This window comes from Pezoporus wallicus, unplaced genomic scaffold (genome assembly GCF_028554395.1).
Source record: "Pezoporus wallicus isolate ANWC-B61680 ecotype Strahan unplaced genomic scaffold, APGP_CSIRO_Pwel_v1 contig_8232, whole genome shotgun sequence".
NCBI lineage: Eukaryota > Metazoa > Chordata > Aves > Psittaciformes > Psittacidae > Pezoporus > Pezoporus wallicus.
In genome coordinates, this window is record NW_026637105.1 from 2,695,335 (window position 1) to 2,713,426 (window position 18,092).

General features: G+C 46.8%; 1 protein-coding gene across 1 annotated transcript; it reads left to right on the top strand.

The window, feature by feature from the left end:
- The first annotated feature begins 5,752 nt into the window (after positions 1-5,752).
- STX12 (syntaxin 12) lies at positions 5,753-17,395 on the top strand. Its single transcript, XM_057403583.1, has 9 exons — positions 5,753-5,910; positions 8,995-9,064; positions 10,922-11,021; positions 12,816-12,953; positions 13,827-13,870; positions 14,501-14,606; positions 15,081-15,153; positions 15,322-15,404; positions 15,944-17,395. The coding sequence occupies exons 1-9, from the start codon at positions 5,799-5,801 to the stop codon at positions 16,034-16,036; spliced, it is 819 nt and encodes a 272-aa protein (XP_057259566.1). The 5' UTR covers positions 5,753-5,798; the 3' UTR covers positions 16,037-17,395.
- The last annotated feature ends 697 nt before the right edge of the window (positions 17,396-18,092 follow it).

Below are 18,092 nucleotides of genomic sequence, written 5' to 3' on the forward strand. Positions count from 1 at the left end.
TAAAGGTTCCCAGCCAGTCCTTCTGCAGACTTCACATGTCCTTCTTCTGCCTTGCAGCAATGGGGCTGTGGATGCTGGTACTGGAGTGGCTGCATCGCTTAGACCCCACTTTGGGTTGCCTGTCTGCGTCCCTGGCCTTGTTCTTTGCCCTACTCTAGAGCATTTGTTAAAGTCCTGTTCTTTTGGTGGTGATGCCTGTGCAATCTGGTCAAAAAGTCAATGGCAGGGCTTGTGTTGCAGGTGGGCGAGCCTTGCTTGGGATGTGAGCCCTATGGTGATGGGCTGGTTGAGGCCTAGAAGAGCTTTCCTGTCTCTGTGCACCTGCAGAATAGCAGAGGGCTTGGTCAGCAGATTGTGGGTAAGGAGCAAGGAGCCTGCAACTGCATTTGTTCTGTATAGTAAAAGTAGCTGAACCCCAGAACAAAGCAGCATGTCCCAGTGCTCCAGTGCGCTGGAAATGGGCTGCTGATTGAAGCTGCAGCAAGGGAGCTGGTGTGGCTCCAGAGGTGTGAAGTGACTGAGGGGTGTTACCTCTTCATTTCCTCAAAATTGACACTGTTAATCATGGTCAGCCTCTATGATTTCCTAGGCCAAAACCACTTCTGATTTCTGCTGCAGGCCCGTTGAGCTCTGCTTTTCCCATCTAGTTCACTCTGACCTCTCCATCCAGCAACAGGCAGGAGGGCAGCAGTGTGATGCCCCAAAGCACTGGTATCTTGACAGGCACTGCAGAGCAGTTTGAGAGCTTTGAGGACACAAGTGAACTCCTTACTTATGTCCACTTGTGTCTCCTCGCCGGAAAGTTTGCCTTTACAGAGAGCTGCTGGGAAACACCTCTCCTCTGAGATACCCTTCTTGGGATAGAAGGAAGGTTCTCCAGCCCCGCTGCCTGGGGATAGCTGGGCAGAACCACCTTGTTCCCACACCTAGGCTGGATCCTCTGCTATAGTCCAAGTGGATTTTGTAGCTATTCCTGTGCAAATCACATCTTGGGGCAGCCTCTGGGAGGATGCGAGTGTGAAAGTACAGCAAGACAATACATTGCTCTCCATCCCTGTATTTGACCACATGTGCTCTCAAAGTGAAGTTTGCTGATAGCACTCAGTGATTCAGAGCAGCAAAGATGAAAGCCCAGTGCAGGGAGCTGGTGAAGGATCTGCTAACATATGGGCAGTATGAAGAGTCTGTAAACACATAAAGATTTGTGTCTGTCTTAGGAGGCTTCAATAGCAGCAGAGTTAAGGGGTGGAAGGCTGACCAGGTATGCACTATCACACGTTTGCCTTGTGTTTGTGTTCTGGTAAAGGCATCTACTAAGGACAGCGCTGGGGGCAGGATGTGATAGTGTCTGTCAGGTCTTTTGGTTTGACCCAGGACACCTCTTATGCCACAGGATGTGGTAGGTGCTGAGACACATGGCCTCAAAGATCAGATAGACAAAAGACATGGGGAAAAAATCCACCCTAATGAAAAGATCCTGTTTCTGAGTCAGGAAGTCTTTGATCCAGGAAGTCTTTGAGCCACAGATCAGCAATGGAGAGCGATTGAACCTGGGAAGGACCATGGCACATGTGTCACCATCCTCTGCCCTAGGCGCTGCTGTCAGCCACAGGTAGAAGCAGTGCTCTGCATGCCAGGAACCTGTGGTGTGACCAGCAGAGGGGTGACCCATGAGCGTGTGCCCCCACTCTCGCTGCCCATTGCAGCCAAAGGGTTTAACCTCAAGTGAGAACTGCCAGGGAAGGACAAGGCAAAAGCCCATCTAGCCCTACCTGCCCTCTGGGACTAGGTTGTCAGGGAGGATTGATGGTCCTCAGGATGCTCCTTCACAGCTTTCAGAAAGGAGTGGTCCAAGGAGTTGTGAGCCACAGGTTATGTCTTTACCATGTTAAATACCCTGCTGTGGACCTACCCACCCTATACTTGCAATCACTTGTTAATTCACAGGTACGTTTTACTTCAGCAACACCTTCTGCCAATGAAATCCACAGGGCAGTTGTGAAGATGTAACCAAGCTCTTCATAAGAAGCTTAAGCTCTGTGAGCTCCTCTTCATTTTAAACCTGCCACCCACTCACTGTGTTGGGTGTCCCAGTTCCCAACCATTTCTTGGTCACCTTCTCCATTTTATAGCCCCAGTGATGTTCCCTCCTGAGTCTCTCCCCATTCAAGGATCACTTTGTGTTGTAGATTGTTTTGAGCACTTGTTTCTGCCCTCTCTCTAGTTTTATGGGATGGAGGAGGGAACAGCACTGGTTTAAGCCATAGATGTGTCATGGGTTTCTCCAATGCTATAATTAGATCTGGTTGTTCCGTATTTCCATCATTCATCACAGAATCACAGAAAGATTTAGGCTGGAAGGGACCTCTGGAGGTCACTCAGTCTGCTCCAGGCAGGGCTGCACTGAAAGGCAGGGCAGCTGCTCAGGGTCTAGGCCAGGCAAACGTGGAAATCATATTTCTTAAGGATTTCTTAAGGATCTTAAGGTCTTTTCCAGCCCTAACTATTCTATGATTCTATAAATCTTCAGAGACTGGAATTTCTCTGGACACTTAAAAGCTGAGGGTCTCTTCTGGGGCATCATTTATGGCACATTACAACACTCCTGGTTTTCAGATGCTGGTTACACTCTGCCGTTAGGTTGCTTCATAATTGCTCCACCAAGGTATGGACCAAGTCCTGCTTTTCCTGTTTCAACTGCAAATACAAATGACAGTTGATTGCAGGGCACTGTAGTGAGTTGAGAAAAGCTTTGACAAGGCAGCCAGCTCCTGCTGCTGGTTGTGTGTGAAGCTCAGCAGCACTCTCAGTGTGCAGGGGGCTGTGCTGCATCCTGCAGCCTCCGGATGGGAGATTGTTTCCTTCCCAGATCTGCCAGAAATGCCACTGAGTTCACGTTTTCAGGGAATTCTGCAAGCTCAGCCTGCTACAAGAGTGCGTGACCTGCTCGTGACCACTGGAATGCCACAGGGGTGAAGGGACCTCAGTTTTCTGATCTTCTCCCATTCTTGGCTCTGACCCACGTGTCCATCCTCACTAGTTCAGCTGTGTTTGGTGTGTGGAGCCACACTGACATCTGGCTCTCTGTTTATGGATGGAGAGTTGCATAGTCTGCCCCATCCTCTCCCAGCTTGTGGTGCTGCTGGATGGTAGCATTATCTTTGATTTACTGACACTTCAAGGATGCTGGAGAGGGGCTCTTCATCAGGGATTGCAGCGATAGGACAAGGGGTGATGGGTTCAAACTGAAACAGGGGAAGTTCAGATTGGATATAAGGGAAACCCTCTGCACATCTCTACCTTTCTCCAACACCACCAAGGCATCAGAAGGGGACAGGGAGGTTTTCTTTCACTCTTTCAGTTTAGGTCAAACCCCTGTGTATGGCTTTGTATTGCACATGGACTTCTGTGCCGGGCTACTAAGAGCCACAACTAAAAGCCACCCCATCACTGGGAAAATCTGGGTGAGGCTGTGGTGCTGCATTGTGAGCAGTGCCAAAAGCAAACCTTGTTTGCAAAGGGACACAGCACTGTGCTTTTAATAATTAAACCTAGTCCTAGCTTCCCTGGAGTTCCGGTGGGGTTCCAAAGAGGATCCCATTGTCCCTGAAGGAAGAGGAGCTCAGCAGTGCCCACAGAGCCACAGGCCTGCTGGGGCAAGGCAAGGCAGAGATGCCAGCATCCCTCAGCAATTAAACTGGGTAAAATCCTAAGAAAGGCATCTCGTGGAGATGAGTTTTGAAGGTGCCTATTTCTCTCCTTTGCCATGGAAAGAGAGCTAGCTCAGGCTTGGAGACTGCATTTTAGATATCTTGGAGCAGACAAATCATAGAATCAGATCCTAGAATGGTTTGGGTCGGAAGGGACCTTAAGATGACCTAGTTCCAGATCCCACCTCCAGTGTGTGCATAGAGGGATTGCTGAACTGTTGAGTAGTTTGGAAAGATGCGACTAAACCTGCTGATTTCTGCCTGCACATCACAAGCATCATCCCCTCCGGACAAGCACAGCTGCTTCATGCATTAAAACCACGACTGCCACAAGGGACTGATTTCTCCTGCAAAGCCTTTGCAAGGATGCAGGGCTCTGAACAGCACTGACTGCACAGCCAAAGAGGTCCAAGCTGAATTAGACCCTCAGTGGCGTTTGGTAACTCCAAAGGGTCACGGAAAGGTGCCCCCAGGAGATGGTCAGCACGATCTGCTCCATCTGCTCCTGTCTGAAGGAGCTCAGGGTGAATTCAAGGCAGCAAAAGAAAAGCTTCAGGATCCCTCCCTGCCCCCTTGCAAGGGCAGGCTCAGCACAGCAGCCTGATATAAATAGCCGGCTTCAGGAAAAGGCACTTTCCGTTCTGGTGTCAGTGCACTGTAAAGAATAAACAGCTTTCAGAGCTGAAAAAAGCCCTCCTTATCGTCTCAGTATGCAAAACCCTGCATCTGCTACCGTGCGTGCAGCCAGCTCAGGCACTCGGGGCACGGCAGGAGGCTGCTGGGTGCAGGCAGGGGAGCATCTGTAGGGTGGAGGGGAGGAAAAGCGCTGCGGAGAGCTGGGTTTTGAACTTGGCTGTGGTGTCCACTGTAGGGACATGGAGTGAGAAGCCTTTCCTCCCTGTCCCGGCATGGCTGTCCCAGGGGAGGCGGGACACTGGGGGCTGGTCACCCAGGGGCCATCGATGGTGGCACAGGCACCGCTATCCAGCCGTGGTACCCAACGGAGCCAGGCGGGCAGGAAGGGTCCCAGCCTCCCAACAGCACCCAGGGACACGCAGGGACCCCCATGGGCAGATCCCCATGGGCAGACCCTCAGGGGCGCGGGGAGCTCCCGCGGGGCGCTGCTGCCCCCCGGTGGCACCGGGCGAGATCGACAGCCCAGGCCTTGCGAAGCAGAACGCGGTGGGAGCGCAACAGGGTCACCGGCGTCTGCCCGAAGCTATTTCTGCTGCTTTAACTCCTTCTACAACCTCCTTTTTGTGCCCCATGAGTCCCCCCATCCCCTCTCCACGCTTCCGCTGGAGCAGAGCCTGTCCTGGTCCACCAGCCCTGCTCCAGGTCCTGCTCCCGCACCAGGACCTCGTGTGCTGGGGATCTCCCACCCCAAACCGCTCACCAGGTCCTGCAAGCACCTATTGATGCTTTCTGCGTCCTGGATCCAAGAAGCTGGACATGCTGGGGACAGGACATGGCCCAGCCATTAGAGTGGCACAGCACCAAACCCGTGCACCTATTGTCGGGGAATGGCTTCATTCAGCCTAAATCAGAAGTCAGATGGCACAGGTCTGCTTCGAGCTGTGCCACAGACGTCCTGTGCGGGCTCAGACAAACCTTTTCACCTCCCCTCCATTCCAGTTTCCCGTCTGCTCCACGATGCTCGCAGGGAAGATCTTCTTCCTAACGTCTGATCTCCATCTGCCCTCCGCATCAATCCCGCTGTCCATGTCACTGACACACGCTGCACAGCTCCCGTCCCAGCACTCTTTACAAACTCATCACGAACTTAAACGGACTGATTACAAATCCTGGGTCATTCTGAAAGCCGGGAGCATCCCCTGCATCCCAGCGGCTCTCCAGCAGGATTCACGCAGCACACGGGCTGCCCTGCTCCGCTCCGCACCCCCAAACCGGGCGCTGTGGCCTGTGCTTCCCGAGCTGGGGGACCCGGGCCAGCTCCCGGTGCCCCGTTGCCATGGCAGCCCGCGGGCTTGCAGCGCGCAGGCGCCGGCGGCCGCGCCTCACGGATATGCGGCGGTGGCGCCTGCGCGGAGCGGTGAGAGTCGGGCCCGGTGCCGCTTGCTCCCGGCCATGTCGCTCGGGCCGCTGGACACCGCCCGGCCCGGGCCGGCCTCCCCGCCGAGGGACTTCGGCGGCATCATCCAGACATGCAGCGGCAACGTGCAGCGCATCGCGCAGTACAGTGAGTGCCGGGGCCTCCCGGGGGTGGGGGGACAGCAGGGAGCGGGGCCGCGTCCTCCGTGCGCTGTAACCAGTGTCCGCCGGCCCCGGGGGATGCGCGTTCTGCGCTCCCGGTGTCGGTGTCAGTGTCAGTGGTGCTGAGCTGCGCCCTTCCCCTGTGGGACGGAGCTGGAGCCCCCCCTGTCATCCTGGGAGGGCCCGGCCGCTCCTGGGCCTGTAGGAGCCGTCAGCGAGGTGTGAGGGGCCGGGGTGGAAGCAGGGAGGCAAAGGTTGTCACCCGCCTCGTGCGGGGTGTCGGGGAGAAGCTGCTGGAGCAGAGGGATCTGAAGGCTGATGGAACCGGTGTCCAGTGCCTGTTAACTGCGCTGACAGGGTTCATGTTACATGAATGCGGCCTGGTTTGGGTTGGAAGGGACCTTAAAGCTTGTCCAGTGCCAACCCAAGGACCCCTTCCACTAGCGCAGCTTGCTCCAAGCCCCTTGAACACTGCCAGGGATGGGGCAGCCACAGCTTCTGGGGCACCCTGTGCCAGCGCCTCAGCACCCTCACAGGGAAGAGCTTCTGCCTAAGAGCTCATCTCAGTCTCCTCTCTGGCAGGTTAAATCCTGCAGGGAAGCATTCTGCTGAGCAGACTGTGGTGCAGTAAATGGTGCTGCAGTTTCTCGGTCATATGGTTGTCATTAGAGAAAGTTCTGGCTATTGTAAGCTAATGGTTAAAATCCTACTGCTGATTGCTGAAATATTGCTTGCTAAATTAGTCCCCTCCAAACGAGTGTTTGACATAACCCCTTCCTAAAGATACTGCCTTTGCTAAAAAAGGCAATAACTGTCCAAGTACCCGTGTGTTTTAGGGGTGAAGTCAGTTGAAGATGTTGGCTCTTCTGAAAGTGAGCTCCTCCGATTCAATTATACAGCGCTATTAATGTTGCTGCAACTGCTTTGCTTTTGCTCAGTCACGGTCATTTCCTCTTGGTACAGGCATGGCTGGTCGTTGAGTCCCTCAAATACCACTGGCAGTCTGGGGATTTTCCCTTCCGTGGGACTTCCACAACCCCCTTCTAAGTGCTTCAGCTTCTCTTTCTCATAGGACAGGTTGGCACTGTCTCATGACCAGCAGCTGTCCTATCTCAGTGCTCTGTCTGCTTCAGACAGAACAAATGGCCATTCAGCTTTTATCGGGGTGGGTGGGAACACACAGCGCATCTGACTCAATGTTACGGTAATTTACTTTATTACATGTTTTATAAAAGCTTTCCATTCAAGCCTAGGAGGAGATACCAAAGCCTTAAGCCTGTCCTCATTTCTCCTTTCATTCTCTGTCAGGAAAACAGGAAGCAAACAATGGGCACTCCTTTTGGGAAACTGTAGACTTAGCATTTCACAGAAAACACACCAGAAACTGGTGACCTGAGCAGGCAAAACTGTTGCTTGCAAGACAGTTGCATGAACTGAGCACCTAGAGCAGAGGTTGAAATGCTTTAAGTGATCTTAAGTGTAGAATAGTCAGTATGTGGAAGGCTTTAGAGTCTAAAACTGAAAGGGTTTGGAGACTGAAAGCTGTTCACCGAGGGGGAAGTCTCTGTCGATACATACACCAGCTGTCCAAAGAATAAAGACGAAGAGCTTCAGCCCCGTCCTTTGGCCTCCCAGACACTTTGCTCTCATTTTGCTCAGCAATTCATGCATTGCTGTTGGCTGAGATAGACTAAACGCAGTGAACTGCTGAACCTGGCTCAGACCAGGGCAAAAAGCCCAGCGCCTGGCATGGAAATGGGACTCACACAAGCATCTCCTCCAGTGGAGGAAAAAATACATCCCCGAGTACCTTGACACTGTAGTGCAAATGCCATGTGCAAGGTGATACCTGCACACAGAGCATGGTCTGTGTGCCTGAGTCAAGTTAAATGGACAGATGAACTCTTCTGACCCTGCTGTGGGTGACAGAGCTGTGGTCTTGCTGCTAGAAGGCATCCTCAGCTCAGTGTATATGGAGTTGCTAAACAATCCTTCATTGTATGAGCTAACAGAAGTCTACAATTCTCAGTGAGACCCTCTTGCTGGGTGCAAAGCTGGAATTCTTGCCTATTTACTGATTAAACCACATTGCAGCCCTCCTGAACTGCCACTGTTACAAGCCATCACTTTAAAAGTGGTCATTGTATGAATGTGATTTTCTTCAGCAACACCTTTAGCCAACTGCAGTGGCTTACTCCAGGCTGAAAACAGGAATTGCAGCAGTATGATATCACTGAATTACTAAACTCATGGGGTATTTCAACTCAGTTCTGCTGCCCTTTCTATAATAAGCTGCACCTCCTCAGCTTTGCTTCTCTCCATGATGATGGGGTAGCATGATTTCATGGTCGATTTGCACCCATGGAACCTTGTACTGCTGTCGCAAGTGCTGTACCCAGCATCTTTAGTAATGCTAAACATTGTGCAGCCACAGAATAAAGCAGATCAGTTTGTTAAGCTGTCAAAAAAAGTAATCTTCTATGGAAAAGGGAATGGGGAGAGAACTTGGTACTTGCTTTTCAGGCACACAGTGGTTTGATGTGGTTCATTGTGTGTTTGCATGATCCCCAGTGCCTATACAAGGAAAACAGTGGGAAAACGGGAGGTAGGGGAGAAAGAGGGCTGGAACAGCTCTTCTTGCTACCGCATGATGTCAGATTGATGCAAACTGACCATGAAGTGCACCAGTGCTATCTGCTGCTCTTGAAAGATTGTTTATGCCGGTGTTGTGGAAGGTTTGGGCTATTATGAGTAGGCAAATTCAGATATAGTTTAACTGATAGGAAGATGAATGCACAAGGTTTTAGCCCCACAGACTTGTCTTCAGGGGATGTATTGCTTGCTATCACTTTCTTATCTGAAAGTTAGTCTGTTAGAGTGGATCATGTCTAAATGGGGGTGTTTAAAATACACTCTGCATTTAAAGCAAAGAACATAAGCGCTGTCTTACCAGTGTAAGTCAAACATTGAGAGGAGCCCTATAGGGAAAGCTAGAAGAATACATTAAAGAAGCAATAAAATACACTAGAACTTGTCTTACTAACTCATCATATGATCTCTTTATCTTCAGCTGCGCAAATAAGGAATTTGATGAGCCAGCTGGGAACCAAGCAGGATTCCAGCAAGCTTCAGGAGAACTTGTAAGTATTAAATAAGCTAACATTTGTATAGGTTCTCTTCCATTTCTGTCTGTATTCTTAGAGGAACTGGGTTACTTGCTTTGGCGAGATGCTGTATTTGATAGGTTTAATAAAGTCCTACAAAACAAACGTGACTAGATGCATTAAGTAGTTTACTAGATGAATTAAGGAGTTAATTCTGGAGAAGCCATTCAAAACTGGTGGATAACAATGGTTAGAAATGGTGTAGCTTATTTTAAAAGGGTAGCAGCCCATCAGCCATGCATTAGCTGTACTCTTGAGGACTAGCCATAGTAGCTTTGCTTGTGGTTTAGATGAAGATAATGCCATACTAGGTACTTGGTCCTCACGTAAGAGCAACAAAGGAAAATGGGAAGGAAGACCCATAATAGTTGAAAAAGTAGCTGTAGTACAAATGGATTTAGGCACTACAAAGTTTAGCAATCTTGTATGGCAGCTAAAATGGCACATGTGCTTTCAGAAGAATATGTCAGCAGAGGGACAATAGAGGAGACATTAAGCAGGTATAGTCCAGACTGATTCCTACAGAGACTGAACAGGGAGACTGTAGGCCTGTGCATCTTCTCAAACTTGAAAAGCATAAATAGCAAGTGATGAGAAGAATAATTTCTGGAGTCATAAAAGGAAACTTGAAAGTTCTTCCATTATCTCTTCATGTGACTGTACCTCCAATCTTGGAATATGCAACTTCCCCATCTTTTATAACAGCTGTTTTTTGGAGAAGTTCATATGCTACATTTGAAGGATGAGATTGGCCAGGTTGGGAGAGAAAAGAATTTGTTTGCTTGAGCTGCTTGGTTGACCCAGTCTGAATTGAATCAGATTGAAGAACTAATCGCTAGTGACCAAACATGTAATTTTGTTGTCAAAAAGGCCCTCTTCAGGGTGAGAACGGTTGCACTCCACAGAGCATCAGCTGCCATACAAATTGTATACAAAAATGCAGGGGTGGTTTATTTGGCTCACATACTGCGGGTCAACTTACACAATAGTGCAGCCTGAATACTTTCATTTTTATGTTTATTGGGCTGTAATGGGTGACTTTCACTCACTTGTATCCATTGAACACTAAAAGATGCGTTCTTGGTTTAGTGTTTTGTGTCTTCTAGTTTGCAGTATTAGCTTTTACGCATATGGCTGCAAAATACAATATGTGGTTCTGTTCTCTGTGAAGCACTGTTTCTTATAAACTGCATCTTTGTCAAGACATCACCTTGTACATCAGGGGCACTAGTGTCTCTCTGTAATGTGGTACAAAGGAAGGTGCGGCTGCACCAGATCCTGTGCAACAATAGCTGTGAACTGCAGCTGTTGGAATTGTTGGAAACATAAAGGCTCAAGGGAAAGCCTTGCATTTCTCAAAGCAGAAGCTGGATCATTCCTCTCTGACCACCAATTGGCACATAAATGTAAGAATTGAGTATCTCCCAGTCTGTACTTTTATCAAATGTACGTGAGCCAATGGTGGTTGCCAGGTGAACAGTTAGTTGCCAACTGTACCACAAGGAATTCACTCTGAAAGACCGATTGTGTTCACTGAATAAAGTTGTCTCTCCCTTGAATTTCTCTCTCTTATGCCATGGGAGAAAAGTCTTTTTAAAACTACCAAATTACACCAGTTAGCAGGGAGCACAGAACTTTGAATCTTTTTATAAATATAGTCCAGAGTCAATGGTAAAAGCTAAAAGTACATCTCTCATCCATTAGGATGACAAAAAAACCCTAAAGATGTGTGATCTCAGGACCCCTATTCAGTCATTATTCTGGAAATTGAAATGCTCAGAGACTGCTTTTTAGGCAGAAGCTTGTGTAACTGCTTTTGAACTTCTGTTTCAGACAACAGCTACAGCATTCTGCAAACCGCCTTGCCAAAGAGACCAATGAATACCTAAAGGAGTTGGGGTCTCTACCGCTTCCTCTGTCCGCTTCTGAACAGGTCAGCATATAGAATTTGGCTGGATCTACTTTTAAATCGCTCATTTCAGGAAACTAGCTTAGAGCACAGCCTCACAAAGCTTGAACTGGCACATTCTGGTGAAGAATGGTGGTGAAGTAGGGAAACAAACCGAGTACATCCCAGGTGGTTATACAACACTGGGAAAACAGTATTTCCCAGTGGCAAATAGGTATAAAACTTGCTCACATGAGAGTAAGAAGCCCTAAATGTTTGGGAAGAGCTGAGCATGTCTTTCGGAGTACATATCTGAAAAATAAACCTGTCACAAGGTGCCTGGTGATGTGAGCGTCGTTTTAGGATAAGAACTCCTTGCAAACTGCATGACAGTGTGATCATGCCTAAAAGCCTTCCCCTGCATGTGAGGGGAGAAGTTGACTCACCTTGCTCATATTTGAATACAGGAAAATACAGCAAGGCATTGATTATGACTTTCTCTCTTGCCAAATGGTCTTTTGAGTTCCCCCTGCCCATGGGAAAGAGAAGGAACAGTCTTCTGCTGTTGTCATTTTCCTTCTGTTTTGAATCACTGCCATGCTTTGTGATACTGCTGTGGGATGATCTGTGGATATGGGTCAGCAGATGTTGTCTTAGTCTGTATTTAAAGGTTTATACCAGTTGTATGCATGGCCATGGTTTGCCTGATTGTTCAGCAGTTATTTTTCAGTTAATCTCCCCCTGGTGAATAAATTCCCATCACGTGCATAGCACTGAATGCAGCAGCGACTTTTGAAGCCTAATGAAGCCTGTGGGAACAGTCCAGTCAAAATCTGCAGGAGCTGGCATCAACATGCTGAGGATCTCCTCTGGCAGAAGGGCTGTTGCTTCCAGACAGCTCAGATGGAAGCTGCAGTGTATTCTGAGGCTGCTGTAGTGACTTTAGAATTGGAAAAATAAGTAATTGAAAACATTTATTTCTTTGAAATTGCTATTGAATTGATACAAACTTGTTGAAGGATTCCGATACTGGAAAGCTGCAATTTGAGACACCTGTTGGGAATCTCTCTAATGGAAAACATAAGAACTGACGAGAGTATAGAGTGTCCTTTGGGATAAGGTTTTTCACAACTTCTGGTTTCCTGTAACTGGGATGTCACAGCACTCAAAGCAGATGTCCTGTAGTGGCTGAATAATTTGATTCTGTAAAATGAGGATGAAACAGGGTACTGCAAGTAATGTATTTGGAGAACAACTAAACTGAAATGGTTATTGGGACTAAGGATGTTCTCTGATCAAATATCAGCAGGCTTGTAGTTTGGCATGGCTGGAAGAGATGGCTTACAAAACTGTGGTCACGGTGTTGTCATTAATCCTGGAAGTGTGGGGCTTCCTATATTTGTAAGAAAGTTAAGAAGGGGGATGTCTTACCAGGACAAGAGCAAGTTAAGTACTACCAGGTTGGCTAAGTAAAGAAATGGGGGGTAAAGGCATTGTAGGTATCCAAAAGGTATGTAATTAAATGTGGGAGATTACTGGGATGTGGTCTGAATAAAAGTAATGGCGTAGAAGACCTCTCCGTCAGACTTCAGACTAGGTTGAAAGAAGAGAACCTGATTACACAGAGCTGTTCTGCACTAGGTAAGGCATAGAGCATTTGGCACAACTAGTTAAAATATGGTGGGCTTTTTGTTCTCTCCAGTGCCCCAGAATGCTGGAACTGAAAGACACTTTGAGTGCCAGCATTTGTTGTTGTTTTGATGGTGTTTTACTCAGTCTGACAGTTCCATTATCATGAATGGGAGTATCTGAACACTTCTTTCTGTGTCAATTCTTTAGCGCCAACAGAGACTTCAGAAAGAACGTTTAATGAATGACTTCTCCGCGGCCTTAAATAACTTCCAGGCAGTCCAGAGACGAGTGTCAGAGAAGGAAAAAGAGACTGTAGCAAGGGCAAGAGCTGGCTCCCGAATCTCTGTAAGTATTTGGAGGAATTCTGTATTGATAAAGCAAGTCTTCTGAGAGATCTTGTACTTCACCATCTTGTACTAACTTCATGTCTACAGGCACATTGCCGAGTGTAGTTGATGCCTCAGTGCATCAGTTTTGTCATTTAAGACGTTTTAAGTAGGCACTCGTTTCAGTGTACCCCTTGTCAATGTTAGCAGAGGAGGGAAGGAATCCTGGTAGTTGGAAATGTTGTGGAGGATGAGATGCACAGTCACAGTGTAGTTAATAGCAAAGTATCGCAGGCTTGCTTTTTGCTTGACGTCAGCCCTAGATTATAACTTTTAAGAGGTCAGTTGGAAGCTTTCCACACCTTAAATTACACCTTACGTCTCACACAATGTTTATTTTCTTATAGCTTCTGTCTCACTACTATCTCCAGTGTATGTTCAAAACCTCCCTGTTATGTTTTCACAAATCCCTGTAGCTACTAAATCCTCATAATAAAAAGGCCAGTGAAAGCATTTCTCTCCCCTTGCCTTGGGGCTCTGTTAGGTGTGCGTTCCGAATTTCTACCAGGGAGCACATTTATCCTTTGGCTTATGCTCTAAATCTTTTGCTACATGTTGAGAACAGATGTGACAAACAACATCTGAGTAAAGGGACTCGCTGCTTCTGATTGCGCAGTTGCCTCTGATTTGCAGAGATAATCTGAATTTAAAAACTAAATGTAAAGGTGAGTCTAGATCTAATCTTAACTAACTTAAATCTGGAAGCTAAAGGGACAGTGGTGTTCTTGGAGAACTCTCTGCACAGTTTATGCCTTTGTTTTCAAGATACTCCTGTTGATTTACAAGGGGTCTTGGTAGTCTGTGAGACTCACAACTCCTTTATCTCTTCCAGGCAGATGAGCGGTTCAGAGAAGAACAGCTCGTTTCATTTGATAGGTAACAACTTCTTGTCCTTTGATGTTATACTTTTAACTATACAAATGACTAAGGTTTTGATGCAAGATATGTCAGTGTAACCTGGGCCAGGCTCTGCTAACTGAATGCAAAGCAGAAAGATTTGAAATGCAATTATTACAGCACTTGTAATACACAACGTACAAAATTAACTGCACACAACAGGATTTTATCCTCCTTAAATGTCGCTTGTGTGATTATTGCCCTGAGGAAAATAGTCACCTTTCAGACAGTAACAGTGTCTGTCATAGTAGATAGCTAAGTTTGTAAAATGTTGTGTCAGCTCTACAGTGTGGTAAAGAGGACGCTCCAGAAGCTTCTGTGATCACTGTGCCTGTTTCTACTGTATGTGTGTTTGAGAAAACTGGGATGAAATCTGCTGGCCCTGTCTGTATAAATCCTTTAACAAGAGACCTAGCTCACATGTCTCATCCCTCTGCAAATGTTGTCACAGATGAGTGCTGTCTCTATACAGTTGCAGGACCAGGAATCTGGGGGTTGTTCTGTAGGAAACCTTTCAAGTTTCAACTCGCTGCTGCTTTACTTACAAAGGGAGGGTGGAAGTCCCTGTGCACAGAGAAAGAGTTGTAATTTCTTTCCATCTCTTTCCAGTGGTGAAGATTGGAATCAAATGCAGTCTCAGGAAGAAGATGTGGCAATAACTGAACAGGACCTTGAACTCATTAAAGAAAGAGAAACGGCAATCAGGCAATTAGAGGTGACCAGTAGATCCTGCATAGTTAACAGTATTGGGAGATAAGCCAAAGAGGTCATGCAGTGCTAACTAATGGGATGGGCTGAGGAGATCTGAAGGTGGAGGAACAGAGTTCCTTGTAGAGAGGATTGATGCCAAGATCAATCTCCCTGCCCCTGTGGAAGGAGAATAGGTATATTTTCCTTCAGTGTTGACTGGTGGTCCTTCAGATGGTAGAAGCAACTCATGGTACAATGTTCATCTCAATTCCATACTGTGCTAATTGCTAGTGGAATGAATCCAATATCCAGTGGCAGGAATATTGTAGGCTCCTGTGTTAATCCCAGCTTCCACAGATAGCAGCATCAAGTCACCTCAGTCAGTGAGTGATGGCATCTGTTCTGACGCTTTGAGCAATGATCAGAAGAGGTACTAAGAATGAGGCTTAAAAACATTGGAACCAGTGTTTGTTGTAACTTGTTAAACTGTTATCTTCAGGCAGACATTTTGGATGTCAATCAGATATTTAAGGATTTAGCCATGATGATTCATGACCAAGGAGATATGATTGGTAAGTGTGTTTGGGTAATGGGAAGTCTCTTCTTAGTTCCATTGCATGTTTTGCCTACATAGATTAAATTTTCTAGTATTTTGCATAAAAAGGCTTGCATTTCTGATTGATTTTCTTAAACACTGAAGGTCTGAAGTGTTTTACATTGAGTTCTTTATTTTTCCATAGATAGCATAGAGGCAAATGTGGAAAGTGCAGAAGTCCATGTGGAGAGAGCCAGTGAGCAGTTACAGAGAGCTGCCTATTATCAGGTAAATTCTGTATTGTCAGTGTATAGTTGAGCAGTAATAGGACAGGCATAGCAAGACACATATAGAGGTTTGCAGCACACCAGACAACCCAAACCACTCTGTGATTTAAACTGTAGAAATGCAATACTATTTCTATACCAACCCCAAGTGACCAAGAGAAGATTGTATGAGAAAACTACTGAAGATGTTTGGCTTTCTTTGAAGCTGTACTCTGGTCTAATAGGATGAAAAGTGGTAGGTGATGTCACGTTCTCTTTTTGTAGCCAACATGCAATAAAGCTGGCATTTTCCTTTAGAGAAGCAGAACTTGTCACATTCTGACTTAACTGCATCTCTTAGACCACATGCTCCTAAAACTAAGGCATTTATCTGTAGGTTAAGTAAAAATGTTCAGACTACACTGGTTACTTCTCTTGAGTAAGCATGGGCATCTAGTGCTCTAGTTCACCAAAGTTAGCACCATTAACTGATAGACCTGCTTTTTCCTCTTGTCATCTGCTTCTGGTGTCAGTGGCTTTTCTTGTTTTTCCTTTTATTAGAAGAAATCCCGTAAGAAGATCTGCATCCTGATTCTTGGTCTTGCTGTGACTTCTGTAATCATAGGATTCATTATCTGGCAGGCAACAGGATGAAATCTTCCCATGGAACCTAATCTCATTGCTGAGATCTTTTCCCCTCCCTCAGAGCGAGCAGGCTGTCAAGTCTCAAAATTGAATTGACCACCCTGAGAGAGCACAAGCTGGAACTACTTCTAGTCATAGATATTAGCAACTAATGTGCAGATAACTAGTATTTGGAATTAGTGAGCCATGGAGACGGTATTTATCAGTTTATATACAAATTATATTGTTTTATGTAACTAAAATCTTGTGGGTTTGCTTTCTGTAATGTATTACTCCCTGTCCCAACTGTATGCTGAAGTGTGATCGATAATTGGAGATGTCTTCTTGTTGACGAGTGGCACAACATTAACATTTTATATGTATAGGTAACTTTGTTGGACTGGAATAAGAATGACATTCAATGATGGCACACCACCGATTCACATCACCTTAATCCAGCAGTTTCTAAAGTCTCCAGGATCTGCCCCATGGTTTTATTAGTCTCCAAGTGGCTGTGGCTCTAGATTCTCTTCAAGAGGTGTTGTTGCCAATTGGAAAGGCAAGAAGTATGCATGGGTGATAGCTGGAACCACTGGGTGCTGGTCAGTTCACCTTTGAGGCTTGTAATTGTGGTGGTGAATTTTTTTGAGCGTGGTTGGGGTTGTTCTTTTCCAAAATGCCTCATTTGAGGACAGGATCTTCTTTGACTTTTAATCTAACACTGCAACTTCCTTAGAGACACTAGCTGGTGGTTTATTGTTGGACAGGTAAATATCTTCCAATGCTGACTCTCAAGCACTAGAAATACGAAGTTTTAGCTGTTCACTCCTAAGTGGTTTTAGAAGCTTCCAGGGAGAAAATCACACAAAGATGAGGAAGTGGGCACCTGAGTTTACAGGATAGACGAGTATTAGCTGAAATCTTGCTTCTGAAGAAGTGCTCTTGAAGCTCACTTGTAGTGCACTAGTAAATACTATGTGGGGCTTGTGAACACCTGGTCTTTTCCACTCTTTATGAACCAGAAAGTGTAGAAACTGGCTGAGTGAGATGAGGTGCTTTTCAGGCTGAGGATGTGTGTGCAATGGAAAAGAGTGCTGGTTCCAGCTGTCTTGCTACCCGAGCTGGACAGGATCTAGCAGCCACTCCCCCCTTCAACGTAGCTCTGAGCTGACATGCACTGAGGGAACACTAATCTGCCCAAAGCCCAATGGAGTGCGGTAAATGCAGCATACTGACCCATTTTGTATTTAATCCTTATTCCATGTCTCCTGTATAATAAAGTAAATGTGAAAGCTGGGAAGGGAGCACGTTCTCCCACTTCCACAGTGGTTTGCACTATTGCGCCGTCATTCCATCGAATAACCGTCAATAAACACTTTTAAAAGCCTATCTTGGAGCTTCTGTCTCTTGCAGTTTGGACACTGGCACTCGTTTGTGGTTCCCTCTGTAAGCAGGGTAAAAGACTTTGCATGTTACAGCTGTCTTTCCACCAGCTTCAGGTCTGTGGTCTCTCATTGTGAAGAATGAAACAAGTGAATTGCTTTCACTTGGACACACACAAAGCTCCTGTGCAACAGTCGAGGGCAGAAACATGAATCTGATGCCTAGATCAGTGTTGGGTCAACTTTGACTGTTTGCCTGTTGCTGCAAATTGGAGTCTTTGCTGAGCCTGTCCAGTGAAATCAGACTTGAAAACAAGGAACCAGTGTGTGGTTCTGCTCCTGATTCAAAATAACTCCTATATAGCAGAGCCTGGGGCTTTTTGTGCTGCCTGCTGCACTGGGACAGTCCTCTGGATGTCACACCTCCATATCTTACAAAGGAGCCTGGGTACAGTATTTGTAGGATCCATCCTTTCTTGGGCCTGTTTTGGTCCTCTAACAACTGGCATTGAGGACACGAGTCCAGCTCGCTGGACTCAGCATGGCTGTAATGGCTTGATACTTTCTCCTCTTTCTTTCCATCACTGAACCTAGCAGTAGGGCTGCTGCAGGAGCTATTTTTAGCAGTCTTGGCTATGTTCCTGATCATGAAGAACCACCAGACCTGCCATGGCTGCTGCTGCAGCATCCTGGCGCTCGGCTGT

Bases quoted from the DNA above. Each gene is read 5' to 3' on its own strand.
- STX12 (XM_057403583.1), top strand. From the start codon at position 5,799: ATGTCGCTCGGGCCGCTGGACACCGCCCGGCCCGGGCCGGCCTCCCCG. The intron at 13,871-14,500 runs GTAACAACTTCT...ATCTCTTTCCAG, and splicing joins CAGCTCGTTTCATTTGATAG to TGGTGAAGATTGGAATCAAA. The intron at 15,405-15,943 runs GTAAATTCTGTA...TCCTTTTATTAG, and splicing joins AGAGAGCTGCCTATTATCAG to AAGAAATCCCGTAAGAAGAT.